Consider the following 18,574-nt stretch of genomic DNA (forward strand, 5'->3'; position numbering starts at 1 on the left):
ATTCTCAGCTACCAGCAGAATTACTTAAATTACTGCCAAGGATTATTCAACAAAGCCATTCATCTTGTTACCAAAATTATTAGTGAATTGAGAAAGACCTTTTAAAGACATTTTTCTTTAAATGAGGATGGCTAAGATTCCAGTGTTTATCCTGAGCCATTAATAACTTCTTTCTTATCTCCACCTCTTGTTTTGCCAAGGTTGGGAATACAGACATTGGAGTTAGAACGTGCATCTTCATTCTGCCTCTACCACTCACTAGCTCTGTGGTCTGGTGTAATCTCTTAAGTCTCTTGGATTCCTCGTCTATGAAATGGGATAGTCAGAGTATCTGTCTCATAGGGTTGTTAGGAGTATTGAATAAATTAATATTTTAGTTGGAAAATTATAATTCCCTTTAAGATGTCAGCTATTGTTAATTTAGCTGTGTAAGATAGTACAGAAATGAACGAAAAAGCACTGTAACCAAGCAAGGGCTCATGTGCCCACGGCACAGAAAGCCAAACTCTGACGGCAGGTGTTTGTAGCAAAATCAGGATTTATTGCAGTGCGCCAAGCAAGAGAGTAGGAGACAAGCCTCAGATCCACTCCAACTTGGTCTTTGAGTTAGGAATTTTTTAAAGGGGAAGAACAAAGAGGCTGGGGTAGTCATCGTCTTGTGACATTTCTTAGGTGTAGTTTTGGGAGTCAAGATGCCTACGGTTTAGGGGTCTCTGGTCTGGTGGTCCATGACCAGGGGCACGGCGGGGTGGGTCTGTTAGCTCATCTTACCCAGGAGAAGCAACCTGAGTCTCAGTACATTAACAGTGTTACCGACACCAGCAGTGTTATTCATCTTACACTGGATGTTTAGCATTCAGTTAGCACAGGATTGAGGTCAGAGTGGATAAGAAAAGGAATAAAATTTTGGATAAAGAAGCTAATCATAAACTTGGCAGGGGAACTCAGTCTCCGGGGAACTTGGTTTCAATACGTGATTAAAAGAAGACTTCTCCCAACCACACCATTTCTTGTAAATATTGCTGTTTGGTCAGTTGATTCTTGCTTTTTTTTTTTGCGGTACATGAGCCTTTCACTGTTGTGGCCTCTCCCGTCGCAGAGCACAGGCTCTAGACGCACAGGCTCAGCGGCCATGGCTCACGGGCCCAGCCGCTCCGCAGCATGTGGGATCTTCCCGGACCGCAGTACGAACCCATGTCCCCTGCATCGGCCGGCGGACTCTCAACCACTGCGCCACCAGGGAAGCCCTCTTGCTATATTTTGAGCAGTAGTGAAGAAGAAGTATTATCGTGTGTTCAAAAGCTTATGTCCTGTATGTATTATGGAGATAGGTAGAAAGTGACTTCTCTGCTCCCCTTCACAGCGTAATTTGTCTTGAAGGCCAACTCCCTCACTGTCTCTCCTTTCTCACTTCCACCCTCTCTACAATCCATGCCAACCTGACTTCTGTTCCCACCACCCCATCAAAACTGCTTTTGACAAAGCGGCCAACCACCTGGGATTTATCAACACAGAAGGACATCTTCTATCCTCCTTCACTCACTCTGGCAGCATCACTCCACACAGTAGGCTCTTTCCTCCTTCTAAAATACTCTCCTTTTGTTTCCCTTCAAGTCACACTCCCCCAACATTACTGGCTTCTCTTTCTTGGACTTCTTTGCTAGTTTTCCCTCTTCCATCTGACCTCTGAATGATTGGTTGCCTCAGGACTTGACCTGGGTCCTATTCCATTTCTTCCAAAATAATCTTTTCCTATACCATAGCCTGAAATACCATTAGATGCGACTATCTCCTAAATTAATCTCTGAGCCAGACATTTCTCATGAAGTGTGAATTCATAAATCTGCCTACCTACTTGATTGTTCCACTTTCAAACACATTGTGTCTAAAACCTACCCCCAGCCCCTGAAACACACTCCACGCCCCACCTTCTTCCCAACCCTGGTAAACAGCACCACTATCCACCCAAAATATGTCTTGTAACAATCCACTTTCACGGTGATCTTTTAAAAACAGAAATGAGGTAATGTCACTTCCCAATTTAAAACTCTTGAGTGGGAACTCATGGCCAATGGAATTAAAACAAAATTCCCTGCTGGCTGCAGGGCCAGCGTTATCGGGGTCCCCCTGCCTGACTTCAACTCATACCACTCTTCTCCACTGGGGGTGATTCTCACCCTCTGCTGCAGGCGCACTGGCCTTTTCCTTGAACAGAGCAAGCTTGTGCCTTCCTCAGGGCCTTTGTACATGCTCTTCTGTCTGCCTGGAAGGCGCTTACCTGGTTCTCCGCATGGTGAGCTCCTTCTTATATTTCAGACCTTGGCCTTAGATTCCCCTCAAGTAGGTCTGCCTTGATCACCTATCAGAATAGACCCTTCCTATCAAAACAGACACTGCACGTATTCATTCTATTTTGGTCACAGCTCTATCAAAACTAATCTTTATCTTATTAGACAAGCATGGGAGCTACTTGAGGACAGTACCTTGTCACTGTTACTTGCCTGTTCAATGCTGTACCCTGGGGGTCTGGTAGAGGACTTTGCACATGGTCAGCTCTCAGTAAATTGGGTTTATTGAATATTTGTATGTCATAGTGTTCTAAGAAGGGGGCTGGGTGTGAAGGAGACAGGCGCTGCCCTGCTGGAGAAGCATTAGCATAATGACCATACAGTGTGCAATGAAAACTCATAGGGAAAGAAGCTTCATCAAAGAGGTGACATCTGAATTCAGATGAGTATAAATATGATGAGGGGAAAGGAAGGGAAAGGAGGCTTGGGCCAAGTGAACAGCATGAGAGAAGGCCTGGAGCTGTGAAAAAGCATGTCATGTTTAAATTATTAGCTCAAACAAGTTTTCTGAAGAAAGTAAAATTAATGCAGCTATACAGAAATTGGGGGAAGAAAAGTCAGGACCTAAATAAAGTCAGATGATGGAAAAAGTTTTAAATGTAAGCCAAAAAAATACAATTTTATAACTATGGTACATTTAAGCTACTGGTAATTAAAAGCATATATAGTAACGAACACCACCTGGGTTTTGCAGGTGTGAGTAAACTTTAAAAAAAATTGGAGGGAGGAATAGTTTGAAATTGCCCAAGATGCAACTAAAGAAAGCTGAAGCTGTGAGTTCAATGCCTTTTGTCCAATTATGGGAATGAACATGGTGATGGCAACAACCCTGTGGCAGAATAATTTCATGTACATCATTTCATTTCACTTCAATGGAACAATCATATATTCAAGTTCTGGGATAGGTAGTGGGAATCGGAAAAAAAAAAAAAAATCTTGGGCCTCCAAGAGACCATAGTCTAATCAAAGACAAAGGCACACGAAGAATTGCCAATCCAGAATTTAAAGAAAAGAAGAACCTTCTATATAACCTCAGTAAATGTTCAAAATAGTTATCTAAAGCAATTCAGATTATTTTTTCCCAAAAATCCAACTGAAGTTTGCACTAAGACCATTTTCTCTTGGGCTTTGTAATTGAGTCGCCCAGGAGGGCCATTCCAGTGGTGAACTGCACAGAATAAACAAATGCTGGTCGTGGAAACTGGTTGGAAAATGCCAATGAATCTCTTTCATTTATGTATGAGAGACATCTCTTTTTTAAGAATAAAACATTTTATATTACAAGTTAATATAAAATTAACTATATTGATTTATTATATAAATATAATATATATTTCTATTATATAAATATATATAATTTGTATTATTATTTTAAACCACTATGGAGAACAGTATGGAGGTTCCTTAAAAAACTACAAATAGAAGTACCATATGACCCAGCAATCCCACTACTGGGCATATACCCTGAGAAAACCATAATTCAAAAAGAGTCATGTACCACAATGTTCATTGCAGCTCTATTTACAATAGCCAGGACATGGAAGCAACTCAGCCATAAAAAGAAACAAAATATTTGTCTTTCTCTTTCTGACTTACTTCACTCTGTATGACAGACTCTAGGCCCATCCACCTACTGAGGTACAAATAATTCAATTTCATTTCTTTTTATGGCTGAGTTGCTTCCATGTCCTGGCTATTGTAAATAGAGCTGCAATGAACATTGTGGTACATGACTCTTTTTGAATTATGGTTTTCTCAGGGTATATGCCCAGTAGTGGGATTGCTGGGTCATATGGTAGTTCTATTTGTAGTTTTTTAAGGAACCTCCATACTGTTCTCCATAGTGGCTGTACCAACTTACATTCCCACCAACAGTGCAAGAGGGTTCCCTTTTCTCCACACCCTCTCCAGCATTTATTGTTTGTAGATTTTTTGATGATGGCCATTCTGACCAGTGAGAGGTAATACGTCATTGTAGTTTTGATTTGCATTTCTCTAATGATTAGTGATGTTGAGCATCCTTTCATGTGTTTGTTGGCAGTCTGTATATCTTCTTTGGAGAAATGTCTATTTAGGTCTTCCACCCATTTTTGGATTGGGTTGTTTATTTTTTTGATATTGAGCTGCATGAGCTGCTTGTATATTTTGGAGATTAATCCTTTGTCAGGTGCTTCGTTCGCAAATATTTTCTCCCATTCAGAGGGTTGTTTTCTCGTCTTGTTTATGGTTCCCTTTTCTGTGCAAAAGCTTTTAAGTTTCATTGGATCCCATTTGTTTATTTTTTTTTAATTTCCATTTCTCTAGGAGGTGGGTCAAAAAGGATCTTCCTGAGATTTATGTTACAGAGTGTTCTGCCTATATTTTCCTCTAAGAGTTTTATAGTGTCTGGCCTTACATTTAGGTCTTTAATCCATTTTGAGTTTTTTAATAGGCATTTTAAAAACTAAAACCAGGATCATATTGTGATATGTTTGCATTTATCTTCCCTGATTTGCAGGTCATGTATTGTGCATTTCATGTTGCTGTTGGTTGTCTTTAAGCTTTTTTTTAAAAAATAACATTAAAAACTGTAATCTTCTTACATCAAATCAAGAATGGATAGCAATCTTCTGAGTCCTCATATGATATGTGGGATTTAAAACCTTTTTCCTACTTTAATTACCCTAATTCTTGGGGCTTTTTTTTTAATTCTTGGGTTTTATAACACAATTTAAAGTTTTTGACTTAAATTTTAAGAATTAAATTATTCTTGTGTCATATATACCTTCTTTTTCAAAAAGTTTTTTTGGACTTGTCTTTGATATTGGAACTAAATTCTCAACAGTTATTTGCACTAAGTGGTTCCTGTCATTATCAGCTGACTTTTCACACCATAAAATCTAGTCACAGATTAGTGTCATGGAGGCTAACCTGATTTTTATCCTTTGCACGTAACCCACTTTTTGGCTTATAGGCTTTCTTTTTTTTTCCTTTCTTATAGTTCTTGTATATCAAGTATTTTGCCAGATGTACTAAATTTTCTAGGAATGTGATGAAGGCTACCGAGTCAAATTCCCTAGTTTTTTTGGTCTGGGGAAGTGGCACACACTTCTGTCTGATTCTTGCTCAAGCTCTGTCATTGTGTTTCCTTCCTCAGGTCCACCACACAATTTCTCGGCTGACTCTCTGTTCTCTGTCCTAGACATTTATCATCCTCTTTCTTATCATTTTTTATTTCTTTATTTTCTTTCTGTTTTCCTGAAGAGTTTCTAAATCTTGCCTCCTCTACGTTGATTTGATTTTCTGACAGTTTCGGTTTTTTTCTCAGTAATTGTTGTGGTTCAGGTTTCTGCTATTATTACATTTTTAGTTTTCTTGAATACCTTCTTTATCTCACCCAGTCCCCTTTTCATCTCAGACTCTTCTATTCCTATTTTTTTTCCTGCTTCATTCCCACAAAAGTTATATCTTTCATCCTGTTAAGGTTGACAGTTTTTAACAATTTCCTTTCGTTTCTGAAATAAAGCCATTTCAGAGGCTTATTTTTCAGCATCAGGTCTGACATCCTTTATTCATTGTTAATACATTTTCTCCATGGGCATATTTTGCTTCTGTTTTTGCTTTGCTTGTCTATCCATCCCAGAGAACGATAAATCTATATACCTCCCCTCTTGGGTTCCAGCAACCAGGGTGTAAACAGTGCAAGAAGAAAGCAAGCTCTTCTTGCCGTTCGGCAAACTGGTATTCATTGAATGAGCCACTGATTATATTTTTCAATTCAACTCCATCAGCCTTAGTGCTAGAGAGAATTCTTTCCAAACTCCAGTAATATGCTGGTAGGAAATCTTAATTTTTAGTGTGGTTGAACATTCCCCCTTCTTTTGACATCTTCATCTGTATTTTATTTTTGGAAGTTAAGAGCCACTTGGGGCCAATAACCTGATGTCATTTTTTTTTCACTCCAGGAAAGTAATTTCCTGCAGACCCGTTTCTCCAAGGCTCTGAACTTCTATTGAGCTTCTACTATTGATGTACTAGGCTGGATTTTCACCTTGTGATGGAGAGAAAATCTCCCTGTTCTCATCAACAGTTCCTAAACCATCCTTTTCCTTCATATTGTGATAAGTTAACCGTCAATAATGAAATATAAAGCACCCTTCTCCTGAAGCATTTTTCTTAGTATTCAGAGAGGGCAAATCCCCAGGGTAAGGATGAGGATGGTTCCCAAGGAATAGAAGCAGTTTATTCGCGTTCACTGTGGGACCCTTTTTGGTTTCGAATTTATAGGGAGCCTGACCTTCCAAAAACTGGAGTTCTGTGCTATGATGGAAGTCACCAAGTGAAATGCTTTACTAGTCTAGTAAACTCAATCTATGCAAGTGCCTCTTGTATGAACCATGTCTTTTATTTTCTGTGCTCTGATGCTTTCATTTCTAGGGCCTTGCTGACCTTGGAGGGACTACCCCTCCCGGGGCTAGCCGATTCCTAGAGATAGTGAACAACTGGACAGTTAGCACGCCTTTCAAATGCAAAGCAACCAATCCAGAGCCCTTATCCCCAGTCACTGCCTTTATCCAGCTTTCACATTCTGGGCCACTGTCCACTTGCCCTAATCTCCACAGGGTCAGGTACTAGAAAACTGACAGACTAGGAACAGACTCTGTGCCCCAGAGCCCATTGAAATTGTCCAAATTAGCCAATCCTAAGTCCATGTACCATGCCAGACCCATTCCTTCCTTCAGAAATCATAATAAAGGCTCTTGCTCACAATTTTCCCCTCTCCCTCTGCCTCCTGACCAACTCTGGTGCTTCCCTATGTAGCCCTCCATGATGTAGTATGCCCCTCTTCTTGGCATCTGTGAGTATAACAAACTATCTTTACAGTGGCAGTTGTCTTCTGATCTGGAGGCCTTACCATACTTAAAGCATAATAAAACCTATATTTGAAAGCACCTTTAAATGACAGAATTAAAACTATTTTAGGGGCTTCCCTGGTGGCACAGTGGTTGAGAGTCCGCCTGCCAATGCAGGGGACACGGGTTGGTGCCCCGGTCCGGGAGGATCCCACATGCCGCGGAGTGGCTGGGCCCGTGAGCCATGGCCGCTGAGCCTGCGCGTCCGGAGCCTGTGCTCCGCAACGGGAGAGGCCACAACAGTGAGAGGCCCACGTACCGCAAAAAGAAAAAAAAAAACAAAACCATTTTAGCCTCCTACTTTATGTTTATTCCTCAAAGCTGAGGAAGTCAAGGAATAATTTAGAGATAAGAGTCATAGGAGTTGGGACAGGGAGAAAAGAGAGAAAGAAAGAAGGCCCCAGAGCTACCTTTAACGCCATGTGGACTTCAATCTCCAATCAGTACTCATGACATTGGTGCCCTTTCCTAAAATAAGTAGGTTCTAGAATCAACACCAGGAGGTTAGTGAGTCTTCCCCACCTTGTCTGGATAGCGGGAGGCAGGTGGTGTAAGCGTGCAGATGGCGGTGCCCACACTGGCAGGTGGAGAGGTGTGTGCAAAGGTTGGTCTCCCTAGTGCTTTCCGCTCACCATGTTTCCCCCACACTTCGTTCAGTTCACCTCTCTTTAGTCTCTAACCTTTCTATTCTGACTTTAAACACAGTATTTCTTTTGTTCCCACTGAATTCTTTATTTTTTTACAAATTGAATTCTCCCAAGGGCTTCAATTAATACATGGCTTTAAGAAGTAATTATTTTGTTTTTGCTGTCAGCAGCACTGACAGGGAACCCAGCTCTGCTCTGGCAAATGAGCAGACTTGCTAGCACTGGCTTCCGGTGGGCAGGGAGAGGATGCGGGGCTGATTCCTTGAAGGTCACGAATAAACAAAGTTCCTTTTTATTTTAATTCCTTTGCTGTTAAATGGACTATTCTTTCTTTCATCAAGCTCCTGCTTTTATTCCTCTAAGTTCTTGGTGAATTTCATGATTAAATTCTTTATGAAATTATTTATCCATCGATTATTAAAGAATCCCATGCCTAAATTCTCTTCAAAAACTAAAGTGCAAGTGTGATTAGAAGCCAATTGAGGTCCTACTGATTTTTTAAAAACTAATTACATACAAACATTTAAACAGTGAATATTAATTGAGTGTTTACTCTATGGCCAGGTACTGTTCTAGGTACTGGGTGCACATCAGTGAACAAAATAGAATTCTTTCTATCATCATTAAAATTTAAGATAATTTCACCATAGTATTGGCACATAGAAGCAATATTGCCAAAAATATAGAGATAAAAATCTAAATATCCAATTTTTTTCTACCTAGGTTGCTCTGAAAAGATTGACTTATTCTAATGCTTTGACCTCCCAGATGGAGTACGGCAAAAGAGCACTTGTCCAAGTTATGGCTGGGAGAGACTCAGATCCCTGAGTCAGGGTGGAAGGCATAAGGTTTTTTCATTGGTTCTGCCAAAGCTGGTTTCTTCCCTACAAATATTGAACACCACTAATGAGTTAGTGCAGTTGCCATACATACTCTGGTAATGGGTGGGTTGTCTGTCTGAGGGTTCATTGTTCTGAGTCCCCATGGATATTTTAGTGGGAAGCTGGGTGAGGCCAAGTCAGAAACTGCTAGTTAGATTCCACATGAAACCAGCAATGGCTGGTTTTGGTAGTTAGATTTTCAAAAGCCTGTTTATTCTGCAAACAGCAGGCAGTCCATTAATATTAGAAACCCCATAGTCTAAAGCTACATGATGAAAATCTAGCTTTATCTCTGACCTAAGATGATCGTTTTTTAAGAGCCAGAAAATCTTCTTGGTATGTATTTGTGCTGGAAGGATTAGGGAGAATCATGTTTCCTCAAGGAAACATCAAGGTGTTAGGGCATCTTGTTTTTATTAGTAGCTGGTCAAAAGTGACTAGAAAGATAGGCTGTCTCTCATGGTTGGAAGTGTTAGTATTGTCTAGCCAAAAAAACTAAGTCAAGGATGAGGGAAGGGGAGGAACTCCTGACCTGAAGCATGGCAGATACTTGCATTGTGCCAGGCACAGAGGTGATGCTTTGTGAGTGAATAAATGTTGACTTGTTCTTGAGAGTATGCAAAATGCCTCCAGGACCCTCCCAGAAATATTTTGGGTGAGGCTCCTTCGTAGGAAGCAGGTCTTCTGTGAGCTGGTAAGGTTTCCTCTGTGAGTGATATCAGGACCTGAATGCGATCTATTTTTTGCCAAAAACCTTGTGAGGATGCTTCGGTGAATTAATATGGTCTAGATCCCTAGGTTTCAATACTTGTTTTAGCCAAAAATCTGCTAAATCTCTTCTTTAAGCGGAAACTCTGTATTTAGAACAGGTAGAAGCAGAGATTCTCTGGGGGAGGCCCTGAAGCATATCCTCCTGGGCTCTCTCCCCACAGTAACCTCCACAGGGCACAGTTTGAAAATACTGGCCTAGAGATCCATTCTGGGCTAATTAGATTCCCTGAACAGGTTGAAGTATATTTAATCTTTGCCCTTACTATCCCTGATTCAGGAGTTAAGATTTGGTCATTTGATCTCATTCTCGAGATTCACTGATTTCCTAATCAAATTCTGGGAGATTACTCAACAAAAATACTATCAGGTTTAGGCTCCAGAGGTTGAACACTGTGACGAATGCCACCTGGTAGTCGGCCATTTGACACCAACTTCGCTTTGAGGCTTCCAATTTTCAAGACAAATGTATGGAGGATCAAAGTTCTGCTTGAGGAAGAAAATCTCACGTATGTAAGAGCCCAACGTTGAAATTCACATCATGGTGCATGAGCTTTAGGGGATGGATTAGAGGTTGGGATGGTGTTTCATGTGAGCATTTTCTTCTCATTTTGTTCTATCATTTAATTCACTAACAATTTCATTGATACGGTTTTATTTGGTAGTTTGAGCTTCTAACAGAGTCCAAGATCATGCTGATTGCTTCATTTTTCCTTTTTCTTCTCTCTTTCTTTTTTTTTCTTTTGCAAAGTGTTATTGAAATAACAATTCACATGCATTACCCATTTAAGGTACGCAATTCAGTGGGTTTCGGTATATTCACAGAGCTGTGCAACCACCATAATAGTCGATTGTAGAACATTTTTCATCACTTCAAAAGGGAACCCCACATCTTTTTAGCTGTCATGATTATATTCTCCACAGACCTAAGCAAACACTACTCAACTCTCTATCTCTAGGAATTTGCCTATGTAGACATTTTATATAAATGGAATCATATGACATGTGGTCTTTTGTGACTGGCTGCTTTTACTTAGCACAATGTTTTCAAGGTTTATCCACGATATAGCATGAAATCAGTACTTCATTCCTTTTTATGGCTGATTAATATCCCATTGTATGGATAACCACATTTTGTTTGTCCGTTCATCAGTTGATGAATATTTGGGTTGTTTCTACATTTTGGCTATTATCAGTAATGCTACTATTAATATTTGTGTACAAATTATTGTGTGGACATGTGTTTTCATTTATCTCGAGTATATATCTGGAGTGGAATTACTGAGTCAAATGTCAATTCTATGTTTAACTGTCTGGGGAACTGCTAAACTGTTTTCCAAAGCAGCTGCACCATTTTACATTCCCACTAGCAGTGTACGAGGGTTGCATTTTCTCCGTATCCTCACCCACACTTATTATTACCTGACTTTTGAGTTACAGGCATATCTCATTTTATTGTGCTTTACAGAGAGTGCATTTTTAACTATTGAAAGTTTGTGGCAACCCTGAGTTGTCAGATGTTTAGAAATGAAGTATTTTTTTTTTTTTTTTTTTTTGAAGACTCTCAACCACTGCGCCACCAGGGAAGCCCACAATGAAGTATTTTTAAATTAAGGTATGTACATTGCCTTTTAGACATAACGCACACTTACTAGACTACAGTGTAGTGTAAACATAACTTTTACATGTACTGGGAAATCAAAAAAATTGTGTGACTCCCTTTATTGAGCTAATCACTTTATCTCAGTGGTCTGGAGTCAAACCTGCAATATCTCCAAGGTATGCCTTTATCGCCATTCTAGTGAATGTGAAGTGGTATCTCACTGTGGTTTTGATTTGCATTTCCCTAATGACTAGTGATGTTGGGCATCTTTTCATGTGTGTACTGGCCATTTGTTTATCTTCTCTGGAGAAATGTCTATTCAGATGCTTTGCCAATTTTTATTATTATTATTATTTTTTAGAAGATGTTGGGGGTAGGAGTTTATTAATTTTTGCTGTGTTGGGTCTTCGTTTCCGTGCGAGGGCTTTCTCTAGCCGTGGCAAGCAGGGGCCACTCTTCATCGCAGTGCACGGGCCTCTCACTATTGCGGCCTCTCTTGTTGTGGAGCACAGGCTCCAGACGCGCAGGCTCAGTAGTTGTGGCTCACGGGCCTAGTTGCTCCGCGGCATGTGGGATTCTCCCAGACCAGGTCTCGAACCCGTGTCCCCTGCATTAGTAGGCAGATTCTCAACCACTGCACCACCAGGGAAACCCCAGATGCTTTGCCAATTTTTAATTGGGTTACTTGTTATTACTGAGTTATAAGGGTTCTTTGTATATTCTAGATGCAAGGCCCTTATCAGATACATGATTTGCAAATATTTCCTCCCATTCTGTGGGTTGTCTTTTCACTTTCTTGGTAGTGTCTTTTGAAAGTACCTAATTAATTTCAAAGAAGCCCAACATATCTATTTTTTCTTCTTACCTTGCTTATGTTTTGGGGTCATATCTAAGAATCCATTGTCCAACCCAAGGTCACAAAGATTTACCCTTATGTTTCCTTGTGTGAGTTTTATAGTTTTGGCTCTTACATTTAATCCTTTGATCCATTTGGAGTTAATTTTTGTATATGGTTCTTGTTTTGTTATTTCTTTCTTCTTTCACTTTCAGGTCTTCAGAGATGCAAAATTCTAATTTGTTTAAGGCAAATTAGCCAATTTGTAATATGTGGAAGTACTAATAAACTGGTTATTAGCGTGTTGAAGGGGGAAATTTAGGCAATGGGGTTAGTTGGGTTTGAATTTGTATGATATATTATGTGATCTACACATCTAAAGCTTCCTGGATAAAATTGTGGTCAAATGATATTCAGAATTTCATCTTCACTTCCTCCTTGCAAATGAACACTTCTTCCATTTTACTTATTAATATTCATACCCTGTTTCCATTCTTGCTATACAAGCCATTTTGAACCATGCCGCTTACATAACCCAGCTTTTGTTTCTCATTAAAAACAAAAAATCTCTTTTCTCCATAGGCATACTGTTTCACACACACACACACACACACAGATATACACACACTGCTACCTCTTCCCAATATGCTCATGTGTTTGCTGGCACAGATGTCCCTGCAATTCCCCTCTTCTTGTCACTCACCTTTCAAGTTATATACGCATCTGAGGTTTCTCTGTAATTTTTACAGTCACGGTTCAGCATGGGGGCAATCTGGATGATAAGAAAAAAAATCACAATGGAAAGGAAGGGCAAAATAACACACTAGAGTATTTAGTCATTCCTTTGTGTTTTAGTGTAGAAATGTAGGATTTAACCACGGAGTAAGCATAATGCGTAATTATCACATTGGGATGCTAAACACAGGCGCTGCATTCACTCTGTGCATAGAGTAAAATCTGGTTCATGGAAAAATGCAAAACCTGCATTTTCCCAACAAAATAAATGAGTGGGGGTGGAAGGAGACTGGCATTCTGATGATTTTTTCAGAATACTAATGCCTACCAGAGGCGGTGGCAGGGTTGGCAGGTCTCGACTGCATTATGCCGACAGAAAAGTGAGGGTATCGCCTCCCTCTTTAGATGTCTCTCTTTTTTTTTTTTAGAAGATGTTGGGGGTAGGAGTTTATTAATTAATTTCTTTATTTTTGCTGTGTTGGGTCTTCGTTTCTGTGTGACAGCTTTCTCTAGTTGTGGCAAGCGGGGGGCCACTCTTCATCGCGGTACATGAGCCTCTCACTATCGTGGCCTCTCTTGTTGTGGAGCACAGGCTTCAGACGCGCAGCCTCAGTAGTTGTGGCTCACGGGCCTAGTTGCTCCGTGGCATGTGGGATCCTCCCAGACCAGGGCTCGAACCCGTGTCCCCTGCATTAGCAGGCAGATTCTCAACCACTGCGCCACCAGGGAAGCCCTAGATGTCTCTTATGGCAGCAGCCCAACAGGTACTTTTGACCAACCAACAAGTAATTCTTTTGTATCTCTATGGAGGAAAACATTGTCCAAGTGCTCAACAAGAACCCAGCCAGGAAAACTAAAGCAATACTCATGAAGTAATTGGAGGACAATTCAGCATCAGATTTTGTGATCCTGAATATGAGGGCTGAAGGAGTACAGAAGAGGGAGGTCAGTGAGCCTTAGAGGTGGGAGTAGTGGGGTGTCGAGTAGCTTTCATGGAGAATGTGGGTTGGGATTGGGTTATGAAAAATGAAAACAATTTTTAAAAGCAAAAGGGAAAAAAGAGAGGGTACGCCACATGCAAGAAAAGGACAGAAACTCAGCCTTACGCTGGACCAGGCACTGGGCAGAGCCTTGTTATGATCTCACTTGGAATGCTGAACAATTCTGAAAGTGGGTGTAATTTCCTCTTCGAGTTTAATGACTTGATCCTGGTCACACAGCTTCTAAGCAGTAACATGGTGTTTGAATCAAGAGTCCTGAGTCTTCCCCAGCAACACACCTTGTAGCTGCTGTCCTACAACCACAGAGACTGGAGTTATGATCAATGGTCTCTGGATCAGCTCTAATGCCTCCCTACCGCTCTCTCTCTGACCTACCAGACAACAAAGAGATTGATAATCACTGTTTCAGGTCATGAGTTCCCAATTTGCTGATCCTTAGAATTATTTTAGTAGTTAAAAAGAAAAAAAAAAAAAGCAGTGACCTGTTTCTAAACCCCCCTCCAGACCTAATGAAACCCAACTATCCAGAGATAAGACGCTTGAGTCTTTTCCAGTTGTACTCCATCACCTCATAAGTACCTTGGATAAAGTGGGCATCAATAAATGGTTATCAAATGATTGAATAATTAATGCCTTAGCTAAATCACTGTTTTATCTACTAATTTGATGATTTTGAGTTCCTTGTTGCCTTGGTTTATTTCTTCCGTGTTACACCATGGTCATTCTTTTGTGGAAACATCTGTTTCTGAGTGATGAAAATGAGGACTTACAGGGTTTTTCCAGTCTGGAGTCCATTGTGAACGCAAAATACATTTTTAAAAATTGAAATACAATAAACATACGGTATCATATTAGTTTCAGGTGTACATCATAGTGATTCGATATTTATATACATTTCGACATGGTCATCACAATAAGTCTAGCTACCATCTCTCCCAAAGTACATTTGACCAGGACTTAGAGAAAGGCAGATGCGTATCTCTAGAACTGAGTGAAAACACACCCCAACTTTCCTCTCCTTGTTACCCTGGCTGTCTTTTCATCCTAATCTAAAAAACCACTGTGTTAAGACCAGCCTTGACTGTTTCTCTTTTCCCAGAGTTAAACATCAGGGTTTTTGGGGGTTTTTTTGTTTTTTAATCCTCTTTACAATTGTTGTGCTATGGAATAGAAGAGTGATTGATAGACTCTTGCTGATTTTCCTAAACTGGCCCAAATCACCTCTGGTAGTTGAGTTTCATCGAGGGGAGGAAGATGGAGACAGGCAAGTAAACTTACTTGGTCTTTATTAATTCCATTTGTAATCTGATTTCTGTCAAGTTCTAGATGTTTGGGGTTGGATTGTGTTCATCAGGATGATTAAAACATTGCTTGATTTGGTTCCAAATTGAAGTGCTTGATAAAGTGGTCCTGTGATTTGCCCATCGCTTTCTTCCATCCACTTCAGCATGCTGCCAAGGCTTTTGCACTGTATCATCACATTCTCATATAGACAAGTGATTGGAGACATGTGACACCATGATTAGAAATACTGGAGTTCTCCAAGTTTGAGTGCTTCAGTCTTAGCCATAATAATTGGCACAATAAAAACAGGAAAAGTCTAATTGAGATTCACCCCTCTTTAGCATCCAATGGATCTGAGATGATATTTCAGCCTTGCTTCATCTTCCCTTCTGCATTTATTATTCCATTACTATAAAATGTCACTTTGCCTATAAAATACTTTGCCTTGCTGTCAAGTTTTATTTGGTGCAGCTTTTAAGTCAGGAGCATTTGTGGCTGATCGCTCCAGCCTGTGCCAAAGGAATTTTCCAAGCTATAGTGTTTGTTAGTTTTGTAAATACATACACTGTTTTTAAGGTAGTTTGGAAACAAACATTCGCTTAAAAAAAATCATACTTAAGCAAAAGACACACATTCACAATTTCTCTTGGGTCTGAAGGGAACATCCTCTATCATATAAACTGAACTTTAAAAATTGCTTTCAGAATTGATTTGGGTGGAAGAAAAGGGCCAATGATCTATGCCATTCGTGGGACAGTTAGTCACCAGGGAGAATAGCAAACTGTTTGGAACAAAAAGGAAAGAGTTCCTTAAAAGCTTTAACACGCATGAGATGATTCAGTTTTGCCACGTTATCCTGGTCTGCTCCATTTTCCCACCCACCATTTCAATTTCAGTGACCTTTTCCTTATCATCCATCTTTGAAAACTGTCATCCAAATTTCCAGCTGCTTCTCCAGCATGTAAAACCCTAGCCAGCCTGGTGGAAGCTCCAACTGTTGCCCTTTCCTCCTACTGCTTCTTCCTACATAGAAACTCTTCATTAAATTAATTCTCTCCTTATAGTTTGATGAACAGCAGCTTGTTAGCAGGAGCACATCCTTAGTCTCTGAAAAGGAAACAAATTAAAATACTGACTGTTTTGAGATGAGAAACCATTTTTGTAGGAAAAAAAATCCAATAAGAGCTCTGGTTAATTGATGCGCTCAGTATGTTTTAGTTCATGCTTATGAGGTTTGCATGACCACACAAATTTAGTGTTCTGTCTTCAGTCTACCAGATTGCTTTTCCCATAAAATAAGCCTTCTTTATTGCTGGTGTTTGCAGTGCATCCCTTCCAGGCATAGTAATAGACATGAATTATTTTTGAAGAAAGCCAACGATTCCCATCTAAATCCAGTTTTCAAGTGTTTTGTCAATAGACAAGATAGCTTACTATTACCTCTAAGGACATCAGCACTTTTGATAAAAGTGTAACAAGTTAATAGATTTTCCTTTTTTTCAGGGAAAGAGCTTTGCTTTGATGAGGTTTTGTCTTTGCTAAATTCATCGTGGATGGAACACTACCTTTATCACAGCTCTGGACATGCTGCTTAGACCACCCTTTAGAATGTGTCACAATGACCACAGTCAGCTTTCAGTAAAGACAACAGATGAGGACCAATGACTTATGGCCAGTACCACTCTGATCTGTGTGTAGTTACAGACTGTCTCCATTTCAGACTCCCTTGCTGTCAACCAGCTTGCATTAGATATCGTTCACTATGATTGAATAGCTATATGTGAAGTTGCAACATTACTAACGCAAAGGAAAGAACCAATGAAGAAGGAAAACCCCAAATCAGATGTACTAAAAAGATTTTACATTTTTGATTAATTTACAATGTAATTGGAGGCCTTATGATGGAGCCCCAGTCAACTTCTCACTGAAAAGTGAGGATTTGGGCACAGAAAGCATTTCACTTGATCATTACCAATGCCCAGGTGTGAGAACTGATAGATATCAGAAGGAAAAAGGGAAGAAATGTGGTGCCAGCTGAAGGAAGGAAAAAAAGCTAGGAGGAATTTAATGTCACAAAAAAAAAGTCACGTGGAGAATAGTGGGCCGTCACACATGCTCTATGACCTGTTCTATTTTTTTTAGCTTACTGAAATTTTATTTATTTTGGTTATATGTTTCTTTTTTTATTAATTTTTATTGGAGTATAGTTGCTTTACAATGTCGTATTAGCCTCCACTGCATAACAAAATGAATCAGCCATACACATACAGATATCCCCTCCCTTTTGAACTTCCCTCCTATTTAGGTTACCACAGTACATTAGGTAGAGTTCCCTGTGCTATACAGTATGTTCCCATCAGTTGTCTATTTTATACATAGTATCAATAATGTATATGTATCAATCCCAGGCTCCCAGTTCCTCCCACCCCACCCCTTTCCCCCTTGGTATCCATACCTTTGTTCTCTATGTCTATGTCCCGTTCTTGCACTTACATCATTCTTTAATACTTTAGACCTTCAGGGCAAGAAAGGAAGGTGAAGGTGAGGATCAACAACTTTTTCAGGTGATCAACTTTACGGTTGAGTCCAAGTGCCAAGAGGCAGTGGACATCCCTGACTCAGTCACACAGATGCCCCTTTAAGGGCAATTAGCAAAGGTGGGTTTCTGTACTTGGTCCAGTTGTCTTGGTAGATAGTGGAGCTGATGAAAACTTCCCGGCAAGGAGCTTGTGGTAATTGAATAGATCCTCAGGCTGGCTGCCATCTGGGAATATGGTCCCAGATACCCACATGGCAGGGCCACTGGGTAACTCACCGTGGTCAGGGGTGCCCCTGCTCCCAGAGCTGGAGGCTGCATTCTCACTATAAAGGAGTCTCATATACCCATTTTACAAGAGCAATTGCATTCAGCCTTCAGTGTGCCTGGGAATCCACTGAGCTTGGCTTGATCTAACTCCCCCCGTGCACAGAATGGACTGTGGTTTAATGTGGATTTTCTTTTCTGCCTCAACAGAATGGGTTGCATGAATCACCTTTATTGTGGTTTCACTCTGGGCCACTTAGCCATGTTATAAATGATATTTAGAGGCATGAAATAAATCTGCTGCCCCTTTGATTCCCCAGTCCGACAAACCAAAAAAGCTTAGGTTTATTTAGCAATCTATTTCCAGAGAGGCCAACAGGGCTTTTAGTTGGTTGACGGCAGAAGACGAACGGGCAGTTTCGAGGCAGCCTGTGAAATGGCTCATGCGAGAGCTCCTTGTATTCCTTGCCCTGTCATTTGTCTTCCGAGATTCTGTTAGCAGATCTTCTTCCATCTCTGAATTCATGCTGTGTGCAGCATGAAACTATCTTTTCAAAGTTGCAGCCTTTTTTCCGAATACTACCTTCGACAGGTTCCTCTACTACTGACCGGAGACAAACCTTTATTGGCACAGCATTTCTGGGCAGGATGAGCCAAAGTGAGTCCAGGAACTTCCAGGATCAGCCTCATTAACTGGATGAAGCTACTGAGTCCTTTATTTCCCTCCTCTCCCTCTTAAAAAAAAAAAAAAAAAAAAAAAAAAGAAAATGTTATTGT

General features: G+C 40.3%; 1 protein-coding gene across 1 annotated transcript in view; it reads left to right on the forward strand.

Annotated features, from left to right (window-relative positions):
- The first annotated feature begins 7,802 nt into the window (after positions 1 to 7,802).
- The window catches only part of LOC112415722 (uncharacterized), a 52,728-nt gene continuing 41,956 nt past the window's right edge, over positions 7,803 to 18,574 (forward strand). Inside the window, exon 1 of the mRNA XM_024768875.1 lies at positions 7,803 to 7,844. Within this exon, the coding sequence (XP_024624643.1) occupies positions 7,803 to 7,844 (42 nt within the window). The remainder of the gene's footprint in view (positions 7,845 to 18,574) is intronic.

Source organism: Neophocaena asiaeorientalis, unplaced genomic scaffold (assembly GCF_003031525.2).
Source record: "Neophocaena asiaeorientalis asiaeorientalis breed wild unplaced genomic scaffold, Neophocaena_asiaeorientalis_V1.1 scaffold314, whole genome shotgun sequence".
In the NCBI taxonomy this organism is placed as follows: Eukaryota; Metazoa; Chordata; class Mammalia; order Artiodactyla; family Phocoenidae; genus Neophocaena; species Neophocaena asiaeorientalis.